Source organism: Lygodium microphyllum, chromosome 1 (genome assembly GCF_053477565.2).
Source record: "Lygodium microphyllum isolate KBCC chromosome 1, Lygodium_microphyllum_v1.1.10, whole genome shotgun sequence".
Lineage (NCBI taxonomy): Eukaryota > Viridiplantae > Streptophyta > Polypodiopsida > Schizaeales > Lygodiaceae > Lygodium > Lygodium microphyllum.
The window spans coordinates 30,246,054-30,268,809 of NC_141135.1; the positions used below are offsets into that span (position 1 = coordinate 30,246,054).

General features: G+C 40.3%; 1 protein-coding gene across 3 annotated transcripts in view; it reads left to right on the forward strand.

Moving 5' to 3' along the window:
* LOC148040958 (uncharacterized) overlaps positions 1-22,756 on the forward strand; it is a 53,906-nt gene that overhangs the window by 15,258 nt on the left and 15,892 nt on the right. For all 3 annotated transcript variants that reach the window (XM_087675104.1, XM_087675099.1, XM_087675109.1), the window contains exons 4-9: positions 20,173-20,251; positions 20,336-20,396; positions 20,522-20,568; positions 20,690-20,782; positions 22,085-22,175; positions 22,308-22,356. In XM_087675104.1, coding sequence (XP_087531230.1) covers positions 20,173-20,251; positions 20,336-20,396; positions 20,522-20,568; positions 20,690-20,782; positions 22,085-22,175; positions 22,308-22,356 — 420 coding nt within the window. The remainder of the gene's footprint in view (positions 1-20,172; positions 20,252-20,335; positions 20,397-20,521; positions 20,569-20,689; positions 20,783-22,084; positions 22,176-22,307; positions 22,357-22,756) is intronic.

The window sequence follows — 22,756 nt, forward strand, 5'->3', positions numbered from 1 at the left end:
CTTACACAACCCTAAAGTCTTAAGGGTTGTACTTTGTACTTGGCATCTCACTTTTCAATCAATCAAGTGTCGAGCTGCAACTACACTCTCTCTACTATCATGCACACTCTCTCTATTGTTGTGCACTCTCTCTCAAGCTGAGATGCTGTCCATCATCTCCAACAAGTGGTATCAGAGATGGTTCGTGACCTTGTCAGCCACCTTGTCACAGCTGCCGCCACCCTGCAATCAGCCGTCGTCGCCCTGCAATCAGCCGCTGCCCTGTGCTTGGTGCCGCCAGCAGTTCTGCTTGCCAGTCCTATCTGTGACAGCTCTGCCAGCTGTTTTCCCAGCTCCACCCTGCCGTTCCTATGCAGTCTCTGCAGTTTGCAGTCGATTGCCACATCAGCATCCTTCTGGCTTTGTAGTCATTGCCTGTAAATCTGCTGAACAGTCCCAGAATGCCACGTTTTCAGTTGCCACAGTTATATTTTATTATTTTATTCAGAATTTCAGTGCCAAAGCAAAGGGGTTTTGCATGAAAAATGCCAATTTCTGCTTCAGCGAGTGTCTCAGTGCACAAATTGCAGAAATTTGCAGGCATTTGGGTCAGCAAATTTGGGCTTTTTATATCTTTGGTAGACAATGGCACATTACTGTGGTTTCAGTCTGAAATTGACTGAAATTACGCACATTGGACGGCCAAATTTTGGGGCTTTTGTATTTTTAGTGCTGTTGAGCACTCTTATTGCATTGACAGTGTGTTGCTTGCTGAAATCTAAAAAAACTTCAGCACATTGAGGCAGTAGTAGTCAACTGTGACACAATTTAGTTGATTATAGCTTGACATTTTCTGTTATTTCTGGAAATTTGAAGATTTCCAGGCTAGAACAGCTTTTGTTATCACTTTTGTGCATTTGAAAGAGTGACATTTATCATGGCAAATCAAGGACAGAGTGATATCTTCACTTATGTATCAAAAGAGGATAGATTGGATGGCAACAACTATTCTCTGTGGTCCTTCGTGATAAAGAATATGCTTGTTGCAAAAGGTATTTGGGATTCTATCAGTGGGGGAGAAGTACGTCTTGGTGATTTGGCTCCTGCAACTCTTTCACAAGGAAGTTGTGGTCAAAGGCAAGTTGCTGTTCAGCCACCACCCCAAAGAACAACTGCACATGCTTGGGACACTAGGCATTCCCAAGCATTATCACTTATTACATTGGTAGTTCAGCAATCAATAATCCCACATATCCGTATTGCTACTACTTCATGAGTAGCATGGGTTACACTTGAGCATATGTTTGTTGGAAAAAATGATACTCGTATTTCTTTTTTGAAGGAGGAGCTTGAAAATGTGAAGATGGAAAAAGGTGATGCTATGCAAGATTACCTTAATAATATTTGAGACTTGCATGAGTAGCTGATGAATGTAGATTAATATTATTCTGATTCTACTCAGATGATTTCTACGACTTTGAACTCTTTTGCCACCTTCTTGTTTGGCCTTTCATACGGCGTTGAATCTTACAATGTGGGTTTCTACACAGCCACTTAATTTTCTTCAGTTGATTAGCTTATTGCTATAAGAAGAACAAACAAGGAAGAATAGTGGGGTGGATGTTGTAGCTTTTGAACAAGCTTTTGTGGCAAGATAGAAGGGGAAGGGCAATCGGTCCAAGAATGCTTCGCAGAAATCTGGAAGTTCTAGAACTTCACAGAACAACAAGAAGCAAGGGGACACACAAGCCAAGAAGGGCAAGTGCCATTACTGTAAAAAGCCAGGTCATTATATCACAGAATGCAAGAAAGGCATTGCCAAGGAGAAAAAGGAGTCTGGGTTCTACTGTTGTTGCTATAGAGTTTGCGGCGTTTGTCATTGACTGTGACTACTGTTTTTATACTTGCAGTTATGATTCTTCTTGGGAAAATAGAGTATTTAGCTCCACAGAGGATGCTAGCACTTGGTTCTTTGACAGTGGTACTTCTAAGCACATTACACTCCACAGGGATTTGTTTACTTCTGTTGTTGCAGCTCTTCTAGGCAAATCAGGGTAATGTGCTAACAATGCATCTCATCCTATTAGAGGTGTTGGAGAGATTGCTTTGAAAGCCATTGATGGCTCTACTCTCCGTTTGCAAGATGCTTTATATGTGCTAGGGATAAAGAAGAATTTGTTGTCCATTTCTTCTTTAGCAAGATGTGGAATGCAAGTCACTTTTGATGATGATACATGCATGGCTAGGGATAAGGAGTTCTTAACTTTGGTACTCATTGGCACATTATGTCATGGACTTTATGAGTTAGATACCCACTCGGTTGATTAGTTAATTTATTTGGCATCTACTCTTACTTTTGCTATGTCATAGTTAGAGTTATGGCATGCTCATATGTGGCATTTGAACTATGGTAGTTTGATACTTATGCAACGTACTCATATGTTGGAAGGCTTATCTCTCTTGGAGAGACCTCTTGAGCACATTTGTGAGGGATGCATTTTGTAAAAAATGCATCAGTTTCTTTTCCTTGTGATGTTGTCTTTAGAGCTACAGCCAGGTGGCAAATTATGCATTCAGATGTGGATCCATGCAAACAAAGTCATTGGGTGGGTGTTATTACTTTGTCACCTTCATTGATGACTTTACATGTTTTTGTTGGATTTATTCATTGGTTAAAAAGTCAGAAGTGTATGATGCTTTTTTGGCTTTTACTGCACTTGTGGAAAATCAATCTGGTTGTTAGATTAAGACTCTCTATTTAGATCGAGGGGGGGAATATGTGTCTTCCTTACTAAATAATTTTTGAAGCAAAAAGGCGTTGCACATTAATATACTACTGCATATACTCCATAGTAGAGTGGGGTTGCAGAAAGGAAGAATTGGTCACTCATGGAGATCGCCAGATGTATGTTGAAAGCTAAAAAATTGCCATATGGATTTTGGATAAAGCAGTTATGTGTGCTTGTCAGGTTTTGAATAGGTGCCCTACTAAGGCATTGAAAAATATAATGCCTTTTGAGACTTGAAACAGCCCTAAACCTTCAGTTGGTCACTTTCATACTTTTGGGCGTCTTGCATATGCTCATATTCCCAAAGTTTTGAGAAAAAAGTTGGACAATAATGTTGTCAAGTGCATATTTGTGGGGTACAATAGTGAAAGCAAAGGATATAGATTGTACGATTCTGTTTCCAAGAAAGTTATTGTTAGTAGAGATATGATTTTTGATGAAAAATCAGAATTATCTCTAGCTGGTTATGACACATAATAGGTTGCAAAAGATGTGTTTGAAGGGCTACTGCCTATTTCTTTTGATGATACAGTTGGAGCTTCATTAAATGGACAAAATGTTTAGTAAGCTGCTCCATTAAATAATGCGGAAATTCAGCCTATGCTGATTTGAATATTTAGTAAGATGTTGAACATCTAGTTCATCAAGAGCATGTACGTAATCAGGAGGCTAGTCATATACCTAGATGGTACTTGTAGACTCTACAAGATAGTCATTTGGATGCTCCTCTTGCTGGTTGTGCTTGAAGACAAACATGTCTGCATGGTCATGCTAATGCTATGGAGTTTGTTATGGCAATAAACACACTTGATGATGATGAGTGTGATTCTTTTGAGGATGCACAATAGAGTGTGCAGTGGATGGCAGCAATGCAAGCTGAATATGATTCTATCATGAAAAATCAAACATGGGATTTAGTTACATTGCTTGTTGGAAAGAAAGCCATTGGTACTAAATGGGTCTATAAGCTGAAACAAAAAGCGGATGGATCCATTGATAAGTTATGCACAAAAGAAAGGCATTGATTATGAGGAGACATTTGCTCCTACGTCCCATATGACCAGTATCGGGTGTATGGTTTCATTGGCTGCTCATTTTGGTTGGATTTTGCACCAGTTTGACATTAAAACTGCATTTTTACATGGGGAACTTTAGGAAGAAGTGTATGTTCAGTAGCCCATGGGTTTTGTAGTTAAAGGATCCAAACGCTTGGTATGCAAGCTGAAAAAGGCTTTGTATGGTTTGAAACAAGCTCCACAAGCTTGGTATGCTAAAATTGATGCCTTTCTACTCAACCAAGGGTTCATTAACAGCTCATCAGAGTCTACTCTTTACGTATGCAAAGAGGGGGGGATCCTTGCTGGTCATTTGTCTTTATGTGGATGATCTCTTGCTCACAGTGCCACATGCTAGTCAAATTTCAGCATTCAAGAAAAATTTGCAGCAAACTTTTGATATGTCAGATTTGGGGCCTTTGCATTACTCTTTGGACATTCAATTTATTCATGATACTAGAGGCATTGGATTGTCATAGTCGAGATATATTGGTAAACTCCTTGAGAGATTTGGCTTCTAGAATTGCAAGCTAGTAAGCACACCGATGGAGATTGGCTAAGATGTCTTTGCATGATGACAGTGATATGTTTGACATTCATACTTATGCTTCAGTAGTTGGATACCTTATTTATTTATATAACACAAGGCAAGATATTTAATTTGTAGTTTCAGCATTGAGTATATGCACAGCCCATGCATGTCACAGTAGCAAGCTGTGAAGTGTATTTTTTGTTACTTGCAGGGCACTAGGACTCTTGGATTGCTTTTTACTAAGGGGGTGTCTCTGCTATTACATGCTTATAGTGATTCCAATTGGGCTGGAGATTTTGATTCTCGTCACTCTACAAGTGGAAATTGTTTCTTTCTTGGCTCTTCTTGCATTTCTTGGCTTAGCAAGAAACAATCCATTGTTGCCACATCATCTTGTGAAGCTGAATGCAAGGCATGTTTCACTACTACAGTTGAATGTGTATGGCTGAGACGTTTGTTGGCTGATCTTGATGTATCTGTCATGGAGCCTACTCCTTTGTTTACCGACAGTGAGAGTGCCATTGTAGTGAGATGAGGACAAACCTTTGTGGCTAAGTAGTTATGTAGATATCTTCCTTGAGAAATTGACTAAGCTACTACTCTAATGAAAAGTAGATCATAAGATTGAGTTTACACCTAGAGTAGATACGGTCAAAAAAAGATAGTACAAGATGTCTATTCCTAAATCAATTGAACTTAAGAAGTAGCTGAAGGAACTATTGGACTTGGGATTCATACATTCTAGCAACTCACCCTAGGGAACTCCTATTTTTTTCCAAAAAGAAGGGATGGAACCCTCAGTTTTTGCATCAATCACAAGGGATGGAATCAAGTGACTATCAATAACACTGTATATTTATTATTTATTCACTTTATTATTCATTGTGTTTATTGTCTTTGAGTTACTCTAACCCCAACCCTAACTGTGTTTTGAGTTTATCACTCTGTGCTTTGTCGTATAATTGGTTTTGTGCTTTTTGTGTTTAGAGCATTTCCTCACATGGTATCAGAGCTAGGTACTCTCTGAGAAACCTTGGCATTTTTTCACATGGTATTAGAGCTTTTTGCATTCAGAGCATTTCCTCACATGGTATTAGAGCTAGGTACTCTCTAAGAAACCTTGGCCTTTGATCGGAAAGCTCATTCTCGCGAAAGTAGGAACAACAGAAGGAACAGATGACATCGAACACATTTACAACACCACTTCAATCTCCACAGCCAAACATGGACATAAATGATCAAGACGGGGCCTCTCAGCTTACTACTGCCCGATCTGACATGGGGGGGAGAACCATCGGACTACCATGGAGTCCACAGACCATATCAAAGTTTTGTCATTGAGTATGATCTTATCCTTATGTATAGGGCTCAGGAAGAGGTTGAAGATAAGCCTAAGTTTTCTCCTTAGATTCGGTGCACAAAACTAATGATCTTGTAGGATCTTCAGAATCTCCACTACGGACCGGCCATCCGTAAGTGGAACCAGGCTTGGATTAACATATCACTTCCATAGTACTTCTTTTCTCCAGCAAGAGAGAAAAAATAGGGAGAAGATAAGAGAATATGTAATGAAGTGAAAAAGACATAAATATTTTAGAGAGATTAGGTGAAAAATACTCTAGCCATACTAGCATGAGTATATAAGATGTAAGATTATTTTTTCTATCATCATTGAGTAATAAACAATCCTCTTCATCTTCTAACTTCTTGTCTACAGCTTTAATGGCTTCCCTGTCTTTCTCTCTCTTCTTACTATCATTCTCTCTCCTCATGAGTGAGCCTCCTAGTTATTTTACTGTTCCTGTGTGCATATTCCATTGTTGATACTTTATTCCTATGTGCCTTTTCCATTGTTGATACTATATATTTATCCAAAAACTTCAGTATGTCATGGATATCCATATGTAAAATTTTTTAGCCTTATGCAAGCTTCCCTGCATAAAATTTTGTGAATATATTTTAACATTCAAAAATCTATATGGGAAAATGGTTCAATCATAGGGAAAGTTGGATAAACCTTGAATCCAACTAGCTAAGGCAAACGAGATCTTGAAAGGATTGAGAAAGGGCTTCTTATTTATCTAATCAATATCAATAATATGGAGCACACTAAGCAAGGGATATCAGCCTTGTCTATTGTCCTACCAACAACAATGTGGCAGACATCTTCACTAAAGCTCTTCCTCACGACAAATTTGAAGCATTTGACAATGCTTTAAATTTGATCTCCTTTGGTGGATGATCCTTGTATGCTGATCACTTATCACTCCAAGGGGGTTTGTACAAAAATAATAATTATGGTTTTAATTTAAATATATTATTGTGGGCCATTTGTTAAGGCCAATTAACTCATGAGAACTTGGTGTAGGTTCAAGGCCTTCATTTTGCATATGTATTTGTTTTCTTGTTGTACTAACGAACAAGATTCATATTCATCCACTTTTTACAATCAAACTTGATAGATGCTCCTCCCATGGAGCGCTTGTCTAGACGTGTGTGAACCCCCTCTTAGCTGTTAGAGCATAAACAAAGAAATTCAAAAGATAAATTGCATGAAAAACAGTGTAATATTTTAACATCAATAATACAATAATATCAATATGCCTAATAATTGCTAACAACATCAGCCCCATAGAGTGGATACACAATAGACATATGCCAAGTGTAAAGGGGTGGTTGGGATGATGGAGGATGTAGAGGGACAGTAGAGGTGGTTGTACAGGGGCCATAAAGTCTATCATAGAGGGGTACAATGAGGCTATCATGATGAAGGCTAGCACAACTACAACCTTGTAGGACCTATTCACACTAGCCTTAAGTCACAATCAGGCATCAAGCCCAAAATTATATTTAGGTCACATGCCTTTTAGATTGTGACATCTGTGTGTGAATGCACTTTAAGTCACTTACATAACCCTGAAGTCTAAGGGTTGTACTTTGTACTTGGCATCTCACTTTTCAATCAATCAAGTGTCAAGCTGTGACCACACTCTCTCTCTACTGTCATGCACACTCTCTCAAGCTGAGATGGTGTCCATCATCTCCAACACCTTCCCATCCTGGTGGTTGTCATCATCGTGCTCCAGCATTCTACTGCAGTCCATCACCCAGCCTGCTTTCGTCCTCATTGTCAGCATCCTCTTCACCATGTGCTTCTCCATCTTGGTGCGCTCACTGCCCTGCCATCATCCGGCACTCATGCAGGGGTCTTCATCATAGCAGCCTTGTATGCAGTCCCCTTTCATTCAGCATCATACAGCTTACTGCGTTCTTTTCTCTGCGTTCATTTTCTTTCGTCTGTAAGTGCTCTTTCTGCTTCTGCATGTGTGCTCAGAGTATTCTGTCAATAGCCTTCTTTTGTCTCCCGCTATCATTCTCCCAGTGCCCTCACTACAGCTACACACTGTAACACATGCAGGGGCTGTTCTTGTATCAGCCTTCTTTTGCATCAGTCTGAGTTCTTCATTGGCTGCATCTTGATCTTCTGTGTTGTTGTCTCCTGTTTGGTTTTTCCTCGTCTGCTCCATTTAGACAAGTACCCATGTATTAGTAGGTGGGATTATTTTATGCTACACACAAAAGATTAGACTATGATGGTGATATTCTTTTAAAGATTCTGCCAAAAATGTTACTAACTTCCATTTGATAGAACCAAGCCTTTCTTTGAAGTTCATCTTATCAAGTTTTCTTCTCTAGGGATAGTTTGTGGGTGCAAACCATATTTTTCTTTGGGATTCCTTGCAGGGTGTTTTAGGAGTTTAGGAAAAGGTTCAAGTCTGTGTGCTATCAGCAGGCAGGATTAAATTATGCAACACAAGAGATGCTGTTCTGATTGGGAGACCTGTAGAACTAAAGCAGGAACACTTTCTCAGCTAGTCTCACTCCAATATTTTATTGATTATTGGACAGTAGAGCCCTGCTTGGATATGCTTTCATTTGGTGGACGAAGGATTATTTTTAAGTCACTCATTGATTGTATGAATCATTTAATTCTTTGAGGACAGATGGCTGGTCAAACCTTGTCGTGGAGTCATATTTGAGGTTCAAGAGAATTTTGATGTCAATATTCTGTTTGATGATGCTTTCAGCAGCGATGAAACAAGTTTAGAGTTGTCTACAGATTAGTAATGAGCTAAATAAGTTTGCCTTAGTTAAGGTATGTACAGTAAGGATAAGAGCTGAAGTGTACTTGAGGTTCTGGAACAGGGATGCCATTAGTGTACTCTATGATAGTAGTAGGTTCAGAGTTGTCTACTTATGATGAGGAGATTGAAAACATTGCTTCTAACGATGTGCTATTCAGAGATGTTTCCTTTGTGTTGGAGCTCACAACAGAGACACTTTAAGGGACATGGCTTGTCTTTTCCTCTTAGAAGGATCTAGATGTGCAGAGAATGTGCTTTGAAATGCATAAAGCAACTTGGGAATTATTAGGTATTGGACAGCAGAACTCTGCTTGGACATTCTACCATTTGGTGGACAAAGTATCAATTTTAAGTCAGTCATTGATTGATGGATTGAGGAAAGAAGGCTTGTCAAAGCCTGCCATGGAAGCATATTTTGAGGTTTCAGAGAATAGCGATGTCATTATTTTGTCTGATGATGCTTTCAGTAGGGATGAAACAGGTCTAGAGTTGCCTAAAGTTGAGAACCTGTTATTCAGATTAGTGATGAGTTGAACCAGCTTGCTTTAGTTAAGGTATGTAGAGAAAGGATAGGAGATGGAACTACTTAAGGTTCTAGGGTGTTGGGTTTCACTCACGCCTACGCTCACAGAGAAGTGTCAGTGATCCTCAGTTGGACATTGGGGCACTTTTTACTCTCCATACGAGAGGTTTTTTACCCTAGATTTATTCCCTTTATTTCATATGCCTATATTACACAGTTTTGGGCACTTATTGTGTTTCACACACTTCGGGTGTGAACACCCTCTTACAACCCTAAGGTTTGAGGCTTGTACTTTGTACTTGCACCTTACAGTTCAGTTTATTGCATTGGGTGTCGTGCTCTCACACTCTACACTGTCTACTCCACTCTCAGCTGAGCTTCGATCCATTCCTGTTCTCACAGTTGGTATCAGAGCTGTGTTCAGCTTAGACTTCTCTCTCTGTTCTGGCCTGAACATGGTCAGCTGCTCGTTAGCAACACCAGCTGACACGTGCATCACAAGTCTTCACCTTAGCAGAAGTCGCCCTGCTCCAGCAGTCCCTGTCAGAGCCGCCTTGCTCCAGCAGTCCCTGTCTGTTGCCCGGCGCCTGCCTGCACTAGAAACACCGCCCCAGCTAGGGCCGCCTCCACAGGCACTCAATAAGCCAGCGCCCGCCCGTCAGCCACCACCAACGCAGCTTCACCCTATCCCTGTTGCTGCCCTGTCCTTGTGCCTTGCGTCTGCGCCACCAGTGTGCCAGTGCCTGCCTGTCCGGCTGCGCCCGCCTGCCAGGTGTGCTCCTGCCACCAGCGCCACTTGTCTCGTGCGCCACAAGCCTTCAGCACAGGCCGTCGCTACCACCATAGGTGAAACCGGTCTATGACTCACATAAAGTGGTAGTTCCTTCAATTAATACTTGGTCTTTTCACACACACACACACACACACACACACACACACACACACACAAATAGAGACCTCACTCCCTCGCTCAACACCAGATTGGCCCCAAAGACTGGCGCCCCTCTCGGTATTTCTTTATCAATTAAAAGATGGAAAGTTACAAAAAATGAAATGTTCCAAAATACATAACCTATGAATAGTTGGTTTTCATCTTTTCTGAGTAAATCCAAGCTGCATAAGGACAACACAACATCCTTTTTAGGAAAGCATTTTCTGTGACCATAACTCAATAATTCATGTGTAGAATTGCAATCTGCAGAACTCTGTATTCACTGTTTTTACTGTTCAACGTATCCAGAACAACATCCCTTTTAGGAAAACACTTTTTGTGACCATAACTCAATGATTCACGTGCAGAATTGCAGTTTGCAGAACTCTGTATTTATTATTTTTTACTGTCCAGCATATCCAGAACAACATTTCTTTTAGGAAAACACTTTCTGTGACCATAACTCAATGATTCACGTGCAGAATTGTAGTTTGCAGAATTCTGTATTTACTATTTTTACTGTCCAGCATGTCTAGAACAACATCCCTTTTACCTTGGCATCATTCCAGCAGTAAAACAATCCCACAAACAACACTAAATCAGAGCTGAAAAACCCTATTCCTGTGTGGTATGGTCATCACTTTCTTTAGTTCTTACATTGGAGAAGCTATCAGCTGCTCCTGAACCTGGACAGTGAGGCTCGTGCCTCAGTAGAAGTGCAAAGAAAACATAAACCTCTACATTCGATGGAATCAGCCATCATGCATAGCATTTCCTCTTAGAATAGAGAGAGAGTTGACTAGAGGGAGCAAGCTCTATCTCCATACATGAGTCAGAGACGAAGAAGTACTCTCCATAGCTGATGTACTTGCAGTAATCTGCCCTCAGCTTCTCAAAACTTCACTCTCAAATCTGCCCCTCATGCCTATTACGTTTTTTTAAAATGCTCTCTCTCTCTCTCTCTCTCTCTCTCTCTCTCTTGGGAATTTGTGCCACATGGCATATATGTAACAATTTTCCCGTTTAAATCTTCTGGTCTAAAATTCTCCATGATTGGTGCAAAATTTGACCTCGGCACAAACTAGAGAACTAATCCTTGTGCAAAAACGAAGATAATGACGTGAACAGATTATTGGGGTCCAAAAATAGTAACTCCCTAAATCTTAGGGATGGTGACCCTTGCATTCCTCAAGTTGTTGTGAGCAACTTTTATCATTGCAACTACATCAAAAAGTGTAATGTAGCTCAGTGATAGTGACTTTTATTCCATGGGCATTCTCACATGTGCGTCTTTTGTCTTGGCCAGGCTCATTGTCCTGCACCATCTCCAGTGGCTAAGCACACAGTTCCAAACCACTGGCATTCTATCCTTCAATGCCCATTTAATCTGGTCCCAAGGCTCAGACAAACCATTAGTCCAATTTGTCCCAATGGCTGCCTCTTCTTGCCATGCAAAGATCTTGACTTAATCCAAGAGAACTCTGGGGGTAAAAAGCAACTGCAACTAAAGAAAAGAAAAATAAAATATTTATATAAGTAAATAAGGAAAGCAACTGCAAAAAGTATCACCACTTGGTGACAACAGGCCTTCACATTGGCCTCCAGTTTGGTGCCTGTCAGCTCAGAATTGGAGGTACGAGTCTTTTTATTATTGTTAAATTCAGATTCACTTCTGGGGAAGGGGCTTTTGCTCAAGCAGGCACTATCAGCTTTAATACGTGTATGGGGCATGATTATTGCAAAGATTTCTTGGTAAATCAGTTAGGAATTTTGGGGCTTTTGGGTATGGAGCAGACTGATTTTGAGCATTTTGGGCTTTTGCTTCTACAGTGCTGCTAAGCATTTATTGCACCTTGGACTGTGTGCATTACAGACAGTATTGACAGAGTGTGCTTCAATTCTCTAATTATAGCAAATTACTTGCTGTAGTTTCTGAAAATTCTAAGATTTCCAAGTTAGTCCAGCTTGGGACATTTCTCTTTTTCTCTCTGATCAGCATTCTTTATCATGGCAAATCAGGGAGGTGATATATTTACTTATGTATCCAAAGAGGATCGGTTGGATGGTAATAACTATTCACTCTGGTCCTTCATGATGAAAAATGTGCTGATAGCGAAGAATCTTTGGGATTATATCAACGGTAAAGAAGTTAGGCTCGGAGTTGTGGCTCCAGCTACTCCTCCTCTAGGAGGACGTGGACAACGGGCAACTCAGCCTGTTCAGCTTGCTCTAGCTTAGCCACTTCCCCAGAGATCAACAACACAAAAGGCATGGGATACACGGGATGCATAGGCTTTGTTGCTGATTGCATTGGCAGTTCAACGGTCTATTATCCCTCACATTTGGTTTGCAGCTTCTTCACAAGAAGCTTGGCTGACCTTGGAGTAGATGTTTGCTGGAAAGAATGAGACCCGAATCTCTTTCTTGAAGCTCTTTCTTGAAGAAAGAGCTTGAGACAGTGAAGATGGATGAGGATGATTCTATGCAAGATCACCTAAATAAAATTCAGGACTTGCGTGAGCAACTTATGAATGTTGATGAGTATTACTCAAATGCATAGTTAAAATCTACTACCTTGAATTCATCAGCGTACTTGACATCCGCTCTTAGTCCTGCTATGATACAGGCAAAGTTATGGCATGCTCGCATGGGGCATGTGAACTTTGGTAGCTTGATGCTCTTACAACGTACACAGATGCTAGATGGATTACCTCTTCTGGAGAGACCTCCTGAGCACTTGTGCGAAGGATGTATTTTGGGGAAAATGCATCGGTTTTTGTTGCCCCGTGATGTTGCTTTTAGAGGCATAGCCAGTTAGTGCATTCAGATATATGTGGGCCTATGCAAACAAAGTCATTGGGAGGAACTATTTTGTGGCTTTTATTGATGATTTTACTCGATTCTGCTAGGTCTACTCTTTGGTGAAAAAGTCAAAAGTGTATGATGCATTCTTGTCTTTTGTTGCACTTGTTGAGAACCAATCTAGTTATAAAATTAAGACTCTCCGTTCGGACCGAGGGGGGAATATGTCTTCTATGCTGAATTTTTTTTTTGAAGCAGAAGGGCATTATTCATCAGTTCACTACTGCTTATACTCCACATCAGAATGGGGTTGCAGAGAGAAAGAATCGGTCACTCATGGAGATGGCCAGATGTATGCTGAAAGCAAAGAGCTTGCCATACAGTTTTTGGATGGAAGCCATTATGTGTACTTGCCATGTTTTGAACAGATGCTCCACCAAAGCATTAAAGAAAATTACACCTTTTGAGGCTTGGAACTGCGGGAAACCTTCTATTGGACACTTTCGTACCTTTGGGTGTCTTACATATGCACACATTCCCCAGGTACTCAGAAAAAAGTTGGATAACAAGGGTGTCAAATGCATTTTTGTGGGATATAGTACTGAGAGCAAAGGCTACAGACTCTATGATCTTGTCTCTAAAAAGGTGTTTGTCAGTAGGGATGTACTCTTTGATGAAAAGTCAAAATTATCCCTTGTTGGTTTAGACACATATCAGGTAGCCCATGATGTATTTGAAGGGCTGCTGCCCATTACATTTGGTGATTCAGCTGGAGTTTCAGCAAGTGAACTTAATGTTCAGCTAGCTGGTCCATTGGAAAATGCAAAAAATCAGCCGTTGGCTGATCTGAATAATCAGCAATGTGCTGAAATTGAAATTCAGCAAGAGCTTATGCACAGTTAGGAGGCAAGACAAATGCCTAGATGGTATTTACAGACTATGAAAGATAGTCATCTGGATGCACCCATGGCTGGTTATACTAGAAGGCAAGCTCGTATGCATGATATTGCACATACTATGGAGTTTGTTATGGTAGCAGTCTGAATGTTTTGAGGATGCACAACAAAGTATGCATTGGATGGCAGCAATGCAAGCTGAATCAGATTCTATCACTAAGAATCAAACATGGGATTTAGTGTCTTTGCCCTTTGGGAAGAAAGCCATTGGAACAAAATGGGTTTACAAGCTGAAACGAAATGCAGATGGATCCATTGACAAATATAAGGCAAGGCTTGTAGCTAAAGGCTATGCACAGAAGGAAGGCATTGACCATGAGGAGACATTTGCTCCTACCTCCCGAATGATGACCATCAGGTCTATGGTTGCTTTGGTTGCCCATTATGGATGGACTGTGCATCAATTGGATATTAAAACTACATTTTTACATGGGGAACTTCATGAGGAAGTATATGTACAGCAGCCCATTGGTTTTGCAGTTGAGGGATCCGAACACTTGGTTTGCAAGCTGAAAAAGGTTTATATGATTTAAAACAAGCTCCTAGAGCTTGGTATGCAAAGATAGATGCCTTTTGGCTCAGCCAAGGGTTTATAAACAGCTTTACGTATGTAAAGAAGGGGGATCCATGCTGACCATTTGTCTATACGTTGATAATCTTTTGCTTACAGGGACACATGCTGATCAGATTTCAGCATTCAAACAAAATTTGCAGCAAACTTTTGAGATGTCAGACTTGGGGTCTTTGCATTATTACTTGGGCATTCAGTTCATACATGATGCTAGAGGTATTGGTTTATCATAGTCAAGATACATTGATAAACTTCTTGAGAAGTTTGGCTTACAGGATTGCAAGCCAGTCTGTATACCAATGGAACCTGGACTAAAGCCGTCATTACATGATGATAGTGATTTGTTTGATATGCACACATATGCTCCAACAATTGGATGTCTTATTTACCTATGCAACACTAGGCTGGACATACAGTTTGCAGTTTCAGCCCTGAGCAAATATATGCATCAGCCACGCATGTCACATTGGCAAGTTGTTTAGTATGTCTTTCGTTACTTGCAGGGTACTAGATCTCTTGGATTGCTTTATGCCAAGGGGGGACCTCTGCAGTTACATGCTTATAGTGATTTTGATTGGGTTGGTGATTATGATTCACATCACTCCACTAGTGGCAATTGTTTCTTTCTTGGTTCACCTTGCATATCTTGGCTTAGCAAGAAATAATTCACTATTGCCACATCGTCATGTGAAGTTGAATACAAGGCAACTTTCACTACCACAGTTGAATGCGTATGGATTAGACGCTTGCTAGCTGATCTGAATGTATCTATTACGGAGCCTACTCCTTTGTTCATTGATAGTCAAGAGTGTCATTGCAGTGGCACAGAACTCAATGTTTCATGCACGCACGAAACACATTGAGATACATTATTACTTTTCAGAGAGAAGCTACATGCAGTGGCACAGAACCCAGTGTTTCATGCACGCACGAAACACATTGAGATACATTATCACTTTTCAGAGAGAAGCTACATGCAGGTGATATCAGCCTTGTCTATTGTCCTACCACGAGTAATGTAGTAGACATTTTCACCAAAGCTCTTTCTCGTGACAAATTTGAAGCATTTCATAATACTTTAAATTTGATCTCCTTTGGTGATGGATGATCCTTGTACTTTTGATCACTCTTCACTCCAGGGGGTTTGTTGGGTTTTCACTTACGCTTATGCTCACATAGGAGTGTAAGTGATCAGTAGGACACTGGGACACTTTTTACTCTCGGTATGACAAGCTTTTTTCCCCAGACTTATTGTCTTATTTCGTATGTGCTTATGTCACACACTTACGGGCACTTATTGTATTCGGGTGTGAATACCCCCTACAACCCTAAGGTTTAAGGGTTGTATCCTGTACTTTCAGATTACTTTCTTTCAGTCTTTTGTTTTGGGTATCGTGCTTCACTCTCACACTGTCTACTGCACTCTGAGCTGAGCTTCGATCCTCCCTCCATCTCACAAGAGCAGACACGAAAGAACAGTGGTGTGGATGTTATAGCCTCTGAGCAAGCTTTTATGGCACGACAAAAGGGTAAGGGTAGCCAAGCAAAGAATGCTCTGTAGAGCTCCGCGACTTCAAGTACTTCATAGGGCAATAAGAAACAAGGGGACACGCAAACCAAGAAGGGTAAGTGCCACTATTGCAAAAAGCCAGGCCACTACATCACTGAATGTAGAAAGCTCATAGCCAAGGAAAAGAAGAAGAAATCATGGATGTCTATTTCTGATGCACCTTCCACTGTTACTGAGTTAGCGTTCTTTGTTGTAGATAGGAACTATTGTTTTTATACATGCAGTTATGACTCTTCTTGGGCTGATAGAGCATTTAGCTCTATTGAGGATACATGCACATGGTTTTTTGACAGTGGTGCATCTAGGCACATTACATCTCACACATAGATTTGTTTGCTTTTGTTGTTGTAGCCCCGGTTGGCAAGTCTGTACAGTGCGCCAACAATGCATCATACCCTGTTAGAGGTATTGGGGAGCTTGTGCTCACAACCATTGATGGATCTATTCTCCGCCTACAGGATGCCTTGTTTGTGTCAGGTATAAAAAAGAATTTGTTATCTATTTCTTCTTTGGCACGGTGTGGTTTGCAGGTCACCTTTGATGATGACAGATGCATGGTGAGAGATAAGGAACACATGACTTTGGTTTTGACTGGCACTCTATGTAATGGGTTATTTGAGTTGGATGCTCTTTCAGTTGATCAGTTGGCCTATTTAGCGTCCACTCTTACTCTTGCTATGTTATAGATGGAGTTATGGCATACTCGCATGGGGCATGTAAACTATGGTAGCTTAATGCTTTTGCATCGTACACAAATGCTTGATGGATTACCTCTCTTGGAGAGACCTTTTGAGCACTTATGCGAATGATTATTTTGGGGAAAATGCAATGATTTTCGTTTCCTCATGATGTTGCTTTTAGAGCCACTGTTAGGTTACAGATTGTGCACTTCGATGTATGTGGCTCTATGCAGACAAAGTCATTGGGTGGCTGTTACTATTTTGTTGCTTTTATTGATGACTTTACTTGCTTCTGCTGGGTCTACTCTTTAATGAAAAAGTCAGAAGTGTATGATGCATTTTTGGCTTTCCTAGCATTTGTTGAAAACCAATCTGACTATAGGGTGAAGACTCTCCATTCAGACCGAGGTGGGGAATACATGTCCGCTATGTTGAATTCTTTCTTGAAGCAGAAGGGCATTGTTCATCAATACACTACTGCTTATACTCTAGAGCAGAATGGGGTTGCAGAGAGGAAGAATCGGTCACTAATGGAGATGGCCAGATGTATTCTAAAAGCAAAGAGCTTGCCACACAATTTTTGGATGGAAGCAATTATGTGTGTTTGCCATGTTTTGAATAGATGCCCCACCAAAGCATTAAAGAATGTCATGCCTTTTAAGGCTTAGAATAGCCGAAAACCTTATGTTGGGCACTTTCGTACTTTTGGGTGTCTTGCATATGTACACATTCCCAAGGTACTTAGAAGAAAGTTGGATAACAAGACTGTCAAATGCATTTTTGTGGGATACAGTAGTGAGAACAAAGGATATAGATTATATAATCCTCTCTCTAAAAAGGTATTTGTCTGTAGGGATGTGGTTTTCGATGAAAAATCAGAATTATCCCTTGCTAGTTTTGACACATATCAGGCTGCTAGTGATGTATTGGAAGGGCTGTTGCCCATTTCATTTGGTGATACAACTGGAGTTTCAGTAAGTGAACATAATGTTCAATGAGTTGCTCTATTGGATAATGCAGTAAATCAGTCCACGGCTGATCTGAATATTCAGCAAGGTGCTGAATCTGAAATTCAGCAAGAGCTTATACATAGTCAAGAGGCTAAACAAATGCCTAGATGGTATTTACAGACTATGAAAGATAGTCATTTGGATACTCCCATGGCTGGTCGTACTAGAAGGCAAGCTTGTATGCATGATGTGCACATACTATGGAGTTTGTTATGGCAGGATATACAATTGATGATGAGGAGCCTAAATGTTTTGAGGATGCATAACATAGTGTGCATTGGATGGCAGTAATGCAAGCTAAGTTTGATTCCATCATAAAGAATCAAACATGGGATTTAGTGTCTTTGCTTATTGGGAAGAAAGCCATTGGAACAAAATGGGTCTAAAAGCTAAAGAGGAATGCATATGGATCCATTGACAAATATAAAGCCATGCTTGTAGCCCAGGGCTATGCACAGAAGAAAGGCATTGACTATGAGGAGACATTTGCTCCTATCTTTGGTATGACTACCATTAGGTTTATGGTTGCTTTGGCTACCCATTATGGATGGACTGTGCATCAACTAGATATAAAGATTGCATTTTTACATGGGGAACTTCATGAAGAAATGTATGTACAACAGCCCATTGGTTTTGTAGTTGAGGGATCCGAACACTTGGTCTGTAAGCTGAAAAAGGCTTTATATGGCTTGAAACAAGCTCCTTGAGCTTGGTATGCAAAGATTGATGCCTTTTTACTCAGCCGAGGGTTCATAAACAGCTCATCAGAGTTTACCCTTTACCTATGTAAAGAGGGGGGATCCATGCTGATCATTTGTCTATATGTTGATGACCTTTTGCTTACAGGGACACATGCTGATCAAATTTCAAGATTCAAACAAAATTTACAGCAAACTTTTGAGATGTTAGATTTGGGGTCTTTGCACTATTACTTGGGCATTCAGTTCATTCATGATGCTAAGGGCATCGGTTTATCACAGTTGAGATTCATTGGTAAATTTCTTGAGAGGTTTGGCTTACAGGATTGCAAGTCAGTCTGTACACCAATAGAACTTGTACTGAAGTTGTCATTGTATGATGACAGTGACTTGTTTGATATCCACACATATGCTCCAGCAGTTGGATGCCTTATCTACCTATGCAACACTAGGCCAGACATACAGTTTGCAGTTTCAGCCCTGAGCAGATATATGCATCAGCCACGCATGTCACATTGATAAGCTGTCAAGCATGTTTTCTGTTAATTGGAGGGTACTAGGACTCTTGGATTGCTTTATGCCAAGGGGGGACCACTGCACTTACATGCTTACAATGATTTTGATTGGGCTGGTGATTATGATTCTTGTCACTCCACTAGTGGCATTTGTTTCTTTCTTGACTCATCTTGCATTTCTTGGCTTAGCAAGAAACAATCCACTGTTGCCACATTGTCGTGTGAAGTTGAATACAAGGTAGCTTTCACTACCACTGTTGCCACATCGTCGTGTGAAGCTGAATACAAGGCAACTTTCACTACCACAGTTGAATGCGTATGGCTTAGACGCTTGCTAGCTGATTTGGTTGTATCTATCACGGAGTCTAGTCCTTTGTTCATTGATAGTAAGAGTGCCATTGCAGTGGCATGGAACCCAGTATTTCATGCACGCACGAAACACATTGAGATCCATTATCACTTTGTCAGAGAGTGGCTACATGCCGGAGATAGCAACCTTGTCTATTGTCCTACCACCAATAATGTGGCAAACATCTTTGCCAAAGCTCTTCCTCGTGACAAATTTGAAGCATTTCACAATGCTTTAAATTTGATCTCCTCTGGTGGATACCCTTGTATTTTGATCACTCTTCACTCTAGGGGGGTTTGTTGGGTTTCACTCACACTTACGCTCACAGAGCACTGCTAGTGATCCTCAGTAGGACACTGGGGCACTTTTTACTCTCCGTATGAGAGGTTTTTTCTCCCAGATTTATTCACTTTATTTTATGTGCCTATGTTACACAGTTTTGGGCACTTGTCGTGTTTCACACACTTCGGGTGTGAACACCCTCTTACAACCCTAAGGTTTAAGGGTTGTACTTAGTACTTGCACCTTACACTTCAGTTTATTGCATTGGGTGCCGTGCTCTCACATCTACATTGTCTACTCCACTCTCAACTGAGCTTCAATCCATTCCTGTTCTCACATAGGGAACATAGGGATGCATTAGAATTTAGTGTGCTTGATGAATCGCAATGCTTCAGCAGCAAGGATAAAAATAGGTTTAGAGTTTCCTACATATGACAAGGACTTTTGATCGAAGAGGATCTCTACTCTTTTAATTCGCTTTGGTTCTCAGACATTTTGGATTGCAGAGCAGTAGCATGGGGCCTCTATTTTGGATGCGATAGTTTTGGTATAGATATGTATACCTATCTATGGGTTTTGGATCTCATATATACATGGAGAGTAGCATATTTTTATGGCATATGTTGTAGATGAACAAACATATTGAAGCCCTTTAAGATAGATGCCAATGTATGGAGACATGCTCTGATGCTTCTCAATGTTATCAGCTCTGATTTTTTCTGTCGGGAGAGTTCCATATGTACATGCCAACTTGGGTTTGTGATAATAATTGATTTGTAGTATAGGTACCTGCGGGAAGACAAACCACACGGTTCTGCAGGTGGCTTGTACAACTTTCGGGACTTGCTTATGGAAGATGATCCAGTAAGTGTTTCAATTATTTACATTTGATGATATGCATACTCGAGAAATCCAGATTCCATCTGATTAAACTTCTACTGTACTCAGAACAATATCTTTGTAATGAACTGTGACGTATGCTGCAGTTTCCCATTATCTGATATGCTTGGTAAGATTTTGGCTCTCACGTGCTTGATGTATTATGCTGTTGCCAGCTTATGAAGCTTGACACTGCTCTCAGTCAGATAAATTTGAAAGTTTTCTGACTCTGTTCTTGTGCACTTGGTTTTGCAGCTGCTCATTCAAATTATAAAGGCATTGGTACATTGCTTGTCAAGAAAGCAAGTCCTTCCTGACTTTCCAAACACTTGCACTATTGTGATGTTTTGACTTTTGGTTTTATATGATAAAATTTAACTGAAGTGAGTAAGCAATGTATGTGTTTATTTGGATGTTGAACAGGTTTCAGCTGAGTCAGCCAGTGAATTTGGCGAGCTTGTGGCAGATCAAGAGACAGGGGAGTTGCTCCATTATGCAGAGAAGCCTGAAACATTTGTAAGTTGGCAAAAGCAGCTGCCTGATTGCCTGCATATGAAAGAAAATATCTCAAAATACTGAAAATGCTGGGAATATCAGATGGGCAGTTTCTCAAAACACAGGTCTTGCCCATTGACAATAGAATAAGTTTTGAACTTGTGCCAGAACGCATAATTTTTAGCCATCATGTTGTCTTGATTTGAAGATGGCCTTCATGTTGCCTGGGCTTACAGAGTAGACACCAGCTTGGGTAGCTCCATAAGTGGTATTTTTCGTTATCTTCACTTATATGTGATTGTATAGTGTATACTAGTACAAGGGGTGCCCGGTCGCCTTTGGCCATTGGCTTTTACCCCAACCACCTCCCACTTAAAGGCCAATGTGCTTTCAAAGGAGATAAATAGTGATTATACTATCCAATGCCCATTAGCATTCTATAGTGTGCAAAGTGATAAACTCTTCGTGACAAGATGGTGTTGTCAATGAATCTTGAAAAGCTCAATCCACTTGTCCTCAAGCTTCTCGCTGATGAAGTGATACTTCACCTCAATGTGCTTTGTCTTTGAATGAAAGACATGATTTCGTGCTAATTGGATGGTACTCAGACTATCACAATGTAAAACAGGCACCTCTCTAACGATGTGTAGATCTTCCACTAAATGAGTAAGCCATATGGCTTTCTTGCATGCCTAAATGGCTGCAACATATTCGGCCTTAGTGGTAGATAAGGCTCTACATGGTTGCAATCAAGAGACCCATGAGAATGCACCTCTTGTGAATGTGAAGACAAAACCTATCATAGACTTTCTAGAGTCCACATTGTGTGCAAAATCAGCATTTGTATAGCCAAGAGCCTGCATCCTTCTAGGGATGGGAAGGGCGTGCACTTGTTGAATCTCTGTTAAGATGTTCTTTGAAAATGGCCCAAGCCTTTGGAGAACTTGAGAGGCATATGAATGCAGGGTGGATGATGGCTTCAAAGGGCTTTTGCCATGCTTTTGGTCAGCTTTCATGTTGTCACATGGTTGGTATCTCATGGATCTCACTTTGATTATGCTATACGGATACGAGGTGTGGATCGGAGGCCAAGATGGTCTGTTTTATTGTCATCTTTTGTCCTCTTATTTAGGAATATATTTTATGTTGCATTTAACAAGCTCCCATGACATAGCTATTGTGGTTGATAAATTGTAGAATATATTTTGAATTTAATTGCCATCTAAGGGTCTAGATTCTAGAGCCTATATTGATCTTTGTAAAGCCAAATATATGAATTCTTTGTCGATCTCACTTTAAACGTCGCTTACTTGTTGTTTGTAGGTTAGTGAACTAATCAACTGTGGTGTGTATATCTTCACCTCTGACATATTCTTGGCTATTCAAGATGTGGCATATCAGCGCAAAGACCACGGTATGCTGAGCAGCAACATATTTCAGCTTGCCAGTTTTATCCTTTGTTCATAGTTTCTGGCTTGTAATTCTCTATTTAACAAGTCAACTATGGTGCTTGGCTTTTTTTGCCTTTGGTTCTTTCTCCGGACAGCAACACTTCGACGCGTCTCTAGCTTTGAAGCACTTCAACTAACAACCAAGTGAGTGTTTTGTTGAAAACTTGTCAAGCTGAAAGGCATAAACTTGCTTGTGCATATAGATTATTTATAAAAGGCTAGTGTGGTGTGTACATCATTCAATATGGACCTAAGTTTGAAAATATGTCTGTATGTGACTTTGTATGTGTGTAAAATCAAAATCATTCATGTTTGATAATTCAGTTATTTCAGCTTTTGAGTTACTTTCACTACTCGCTGAAGCAATCTTTAAAAAATAGCTGTCAGCTTGGTGATATTGATGCTTATAATTTGATGCATTTTACCACTCTTTCTAATTTTTGGAATCAACTTTGCTATGATGTCTATTCCCGTTGCACATTATAGTTTAATGAATAGTGGTTTCCAAAAAGAAAAAAATTGTGTTAAAAACAATTTAGAATCT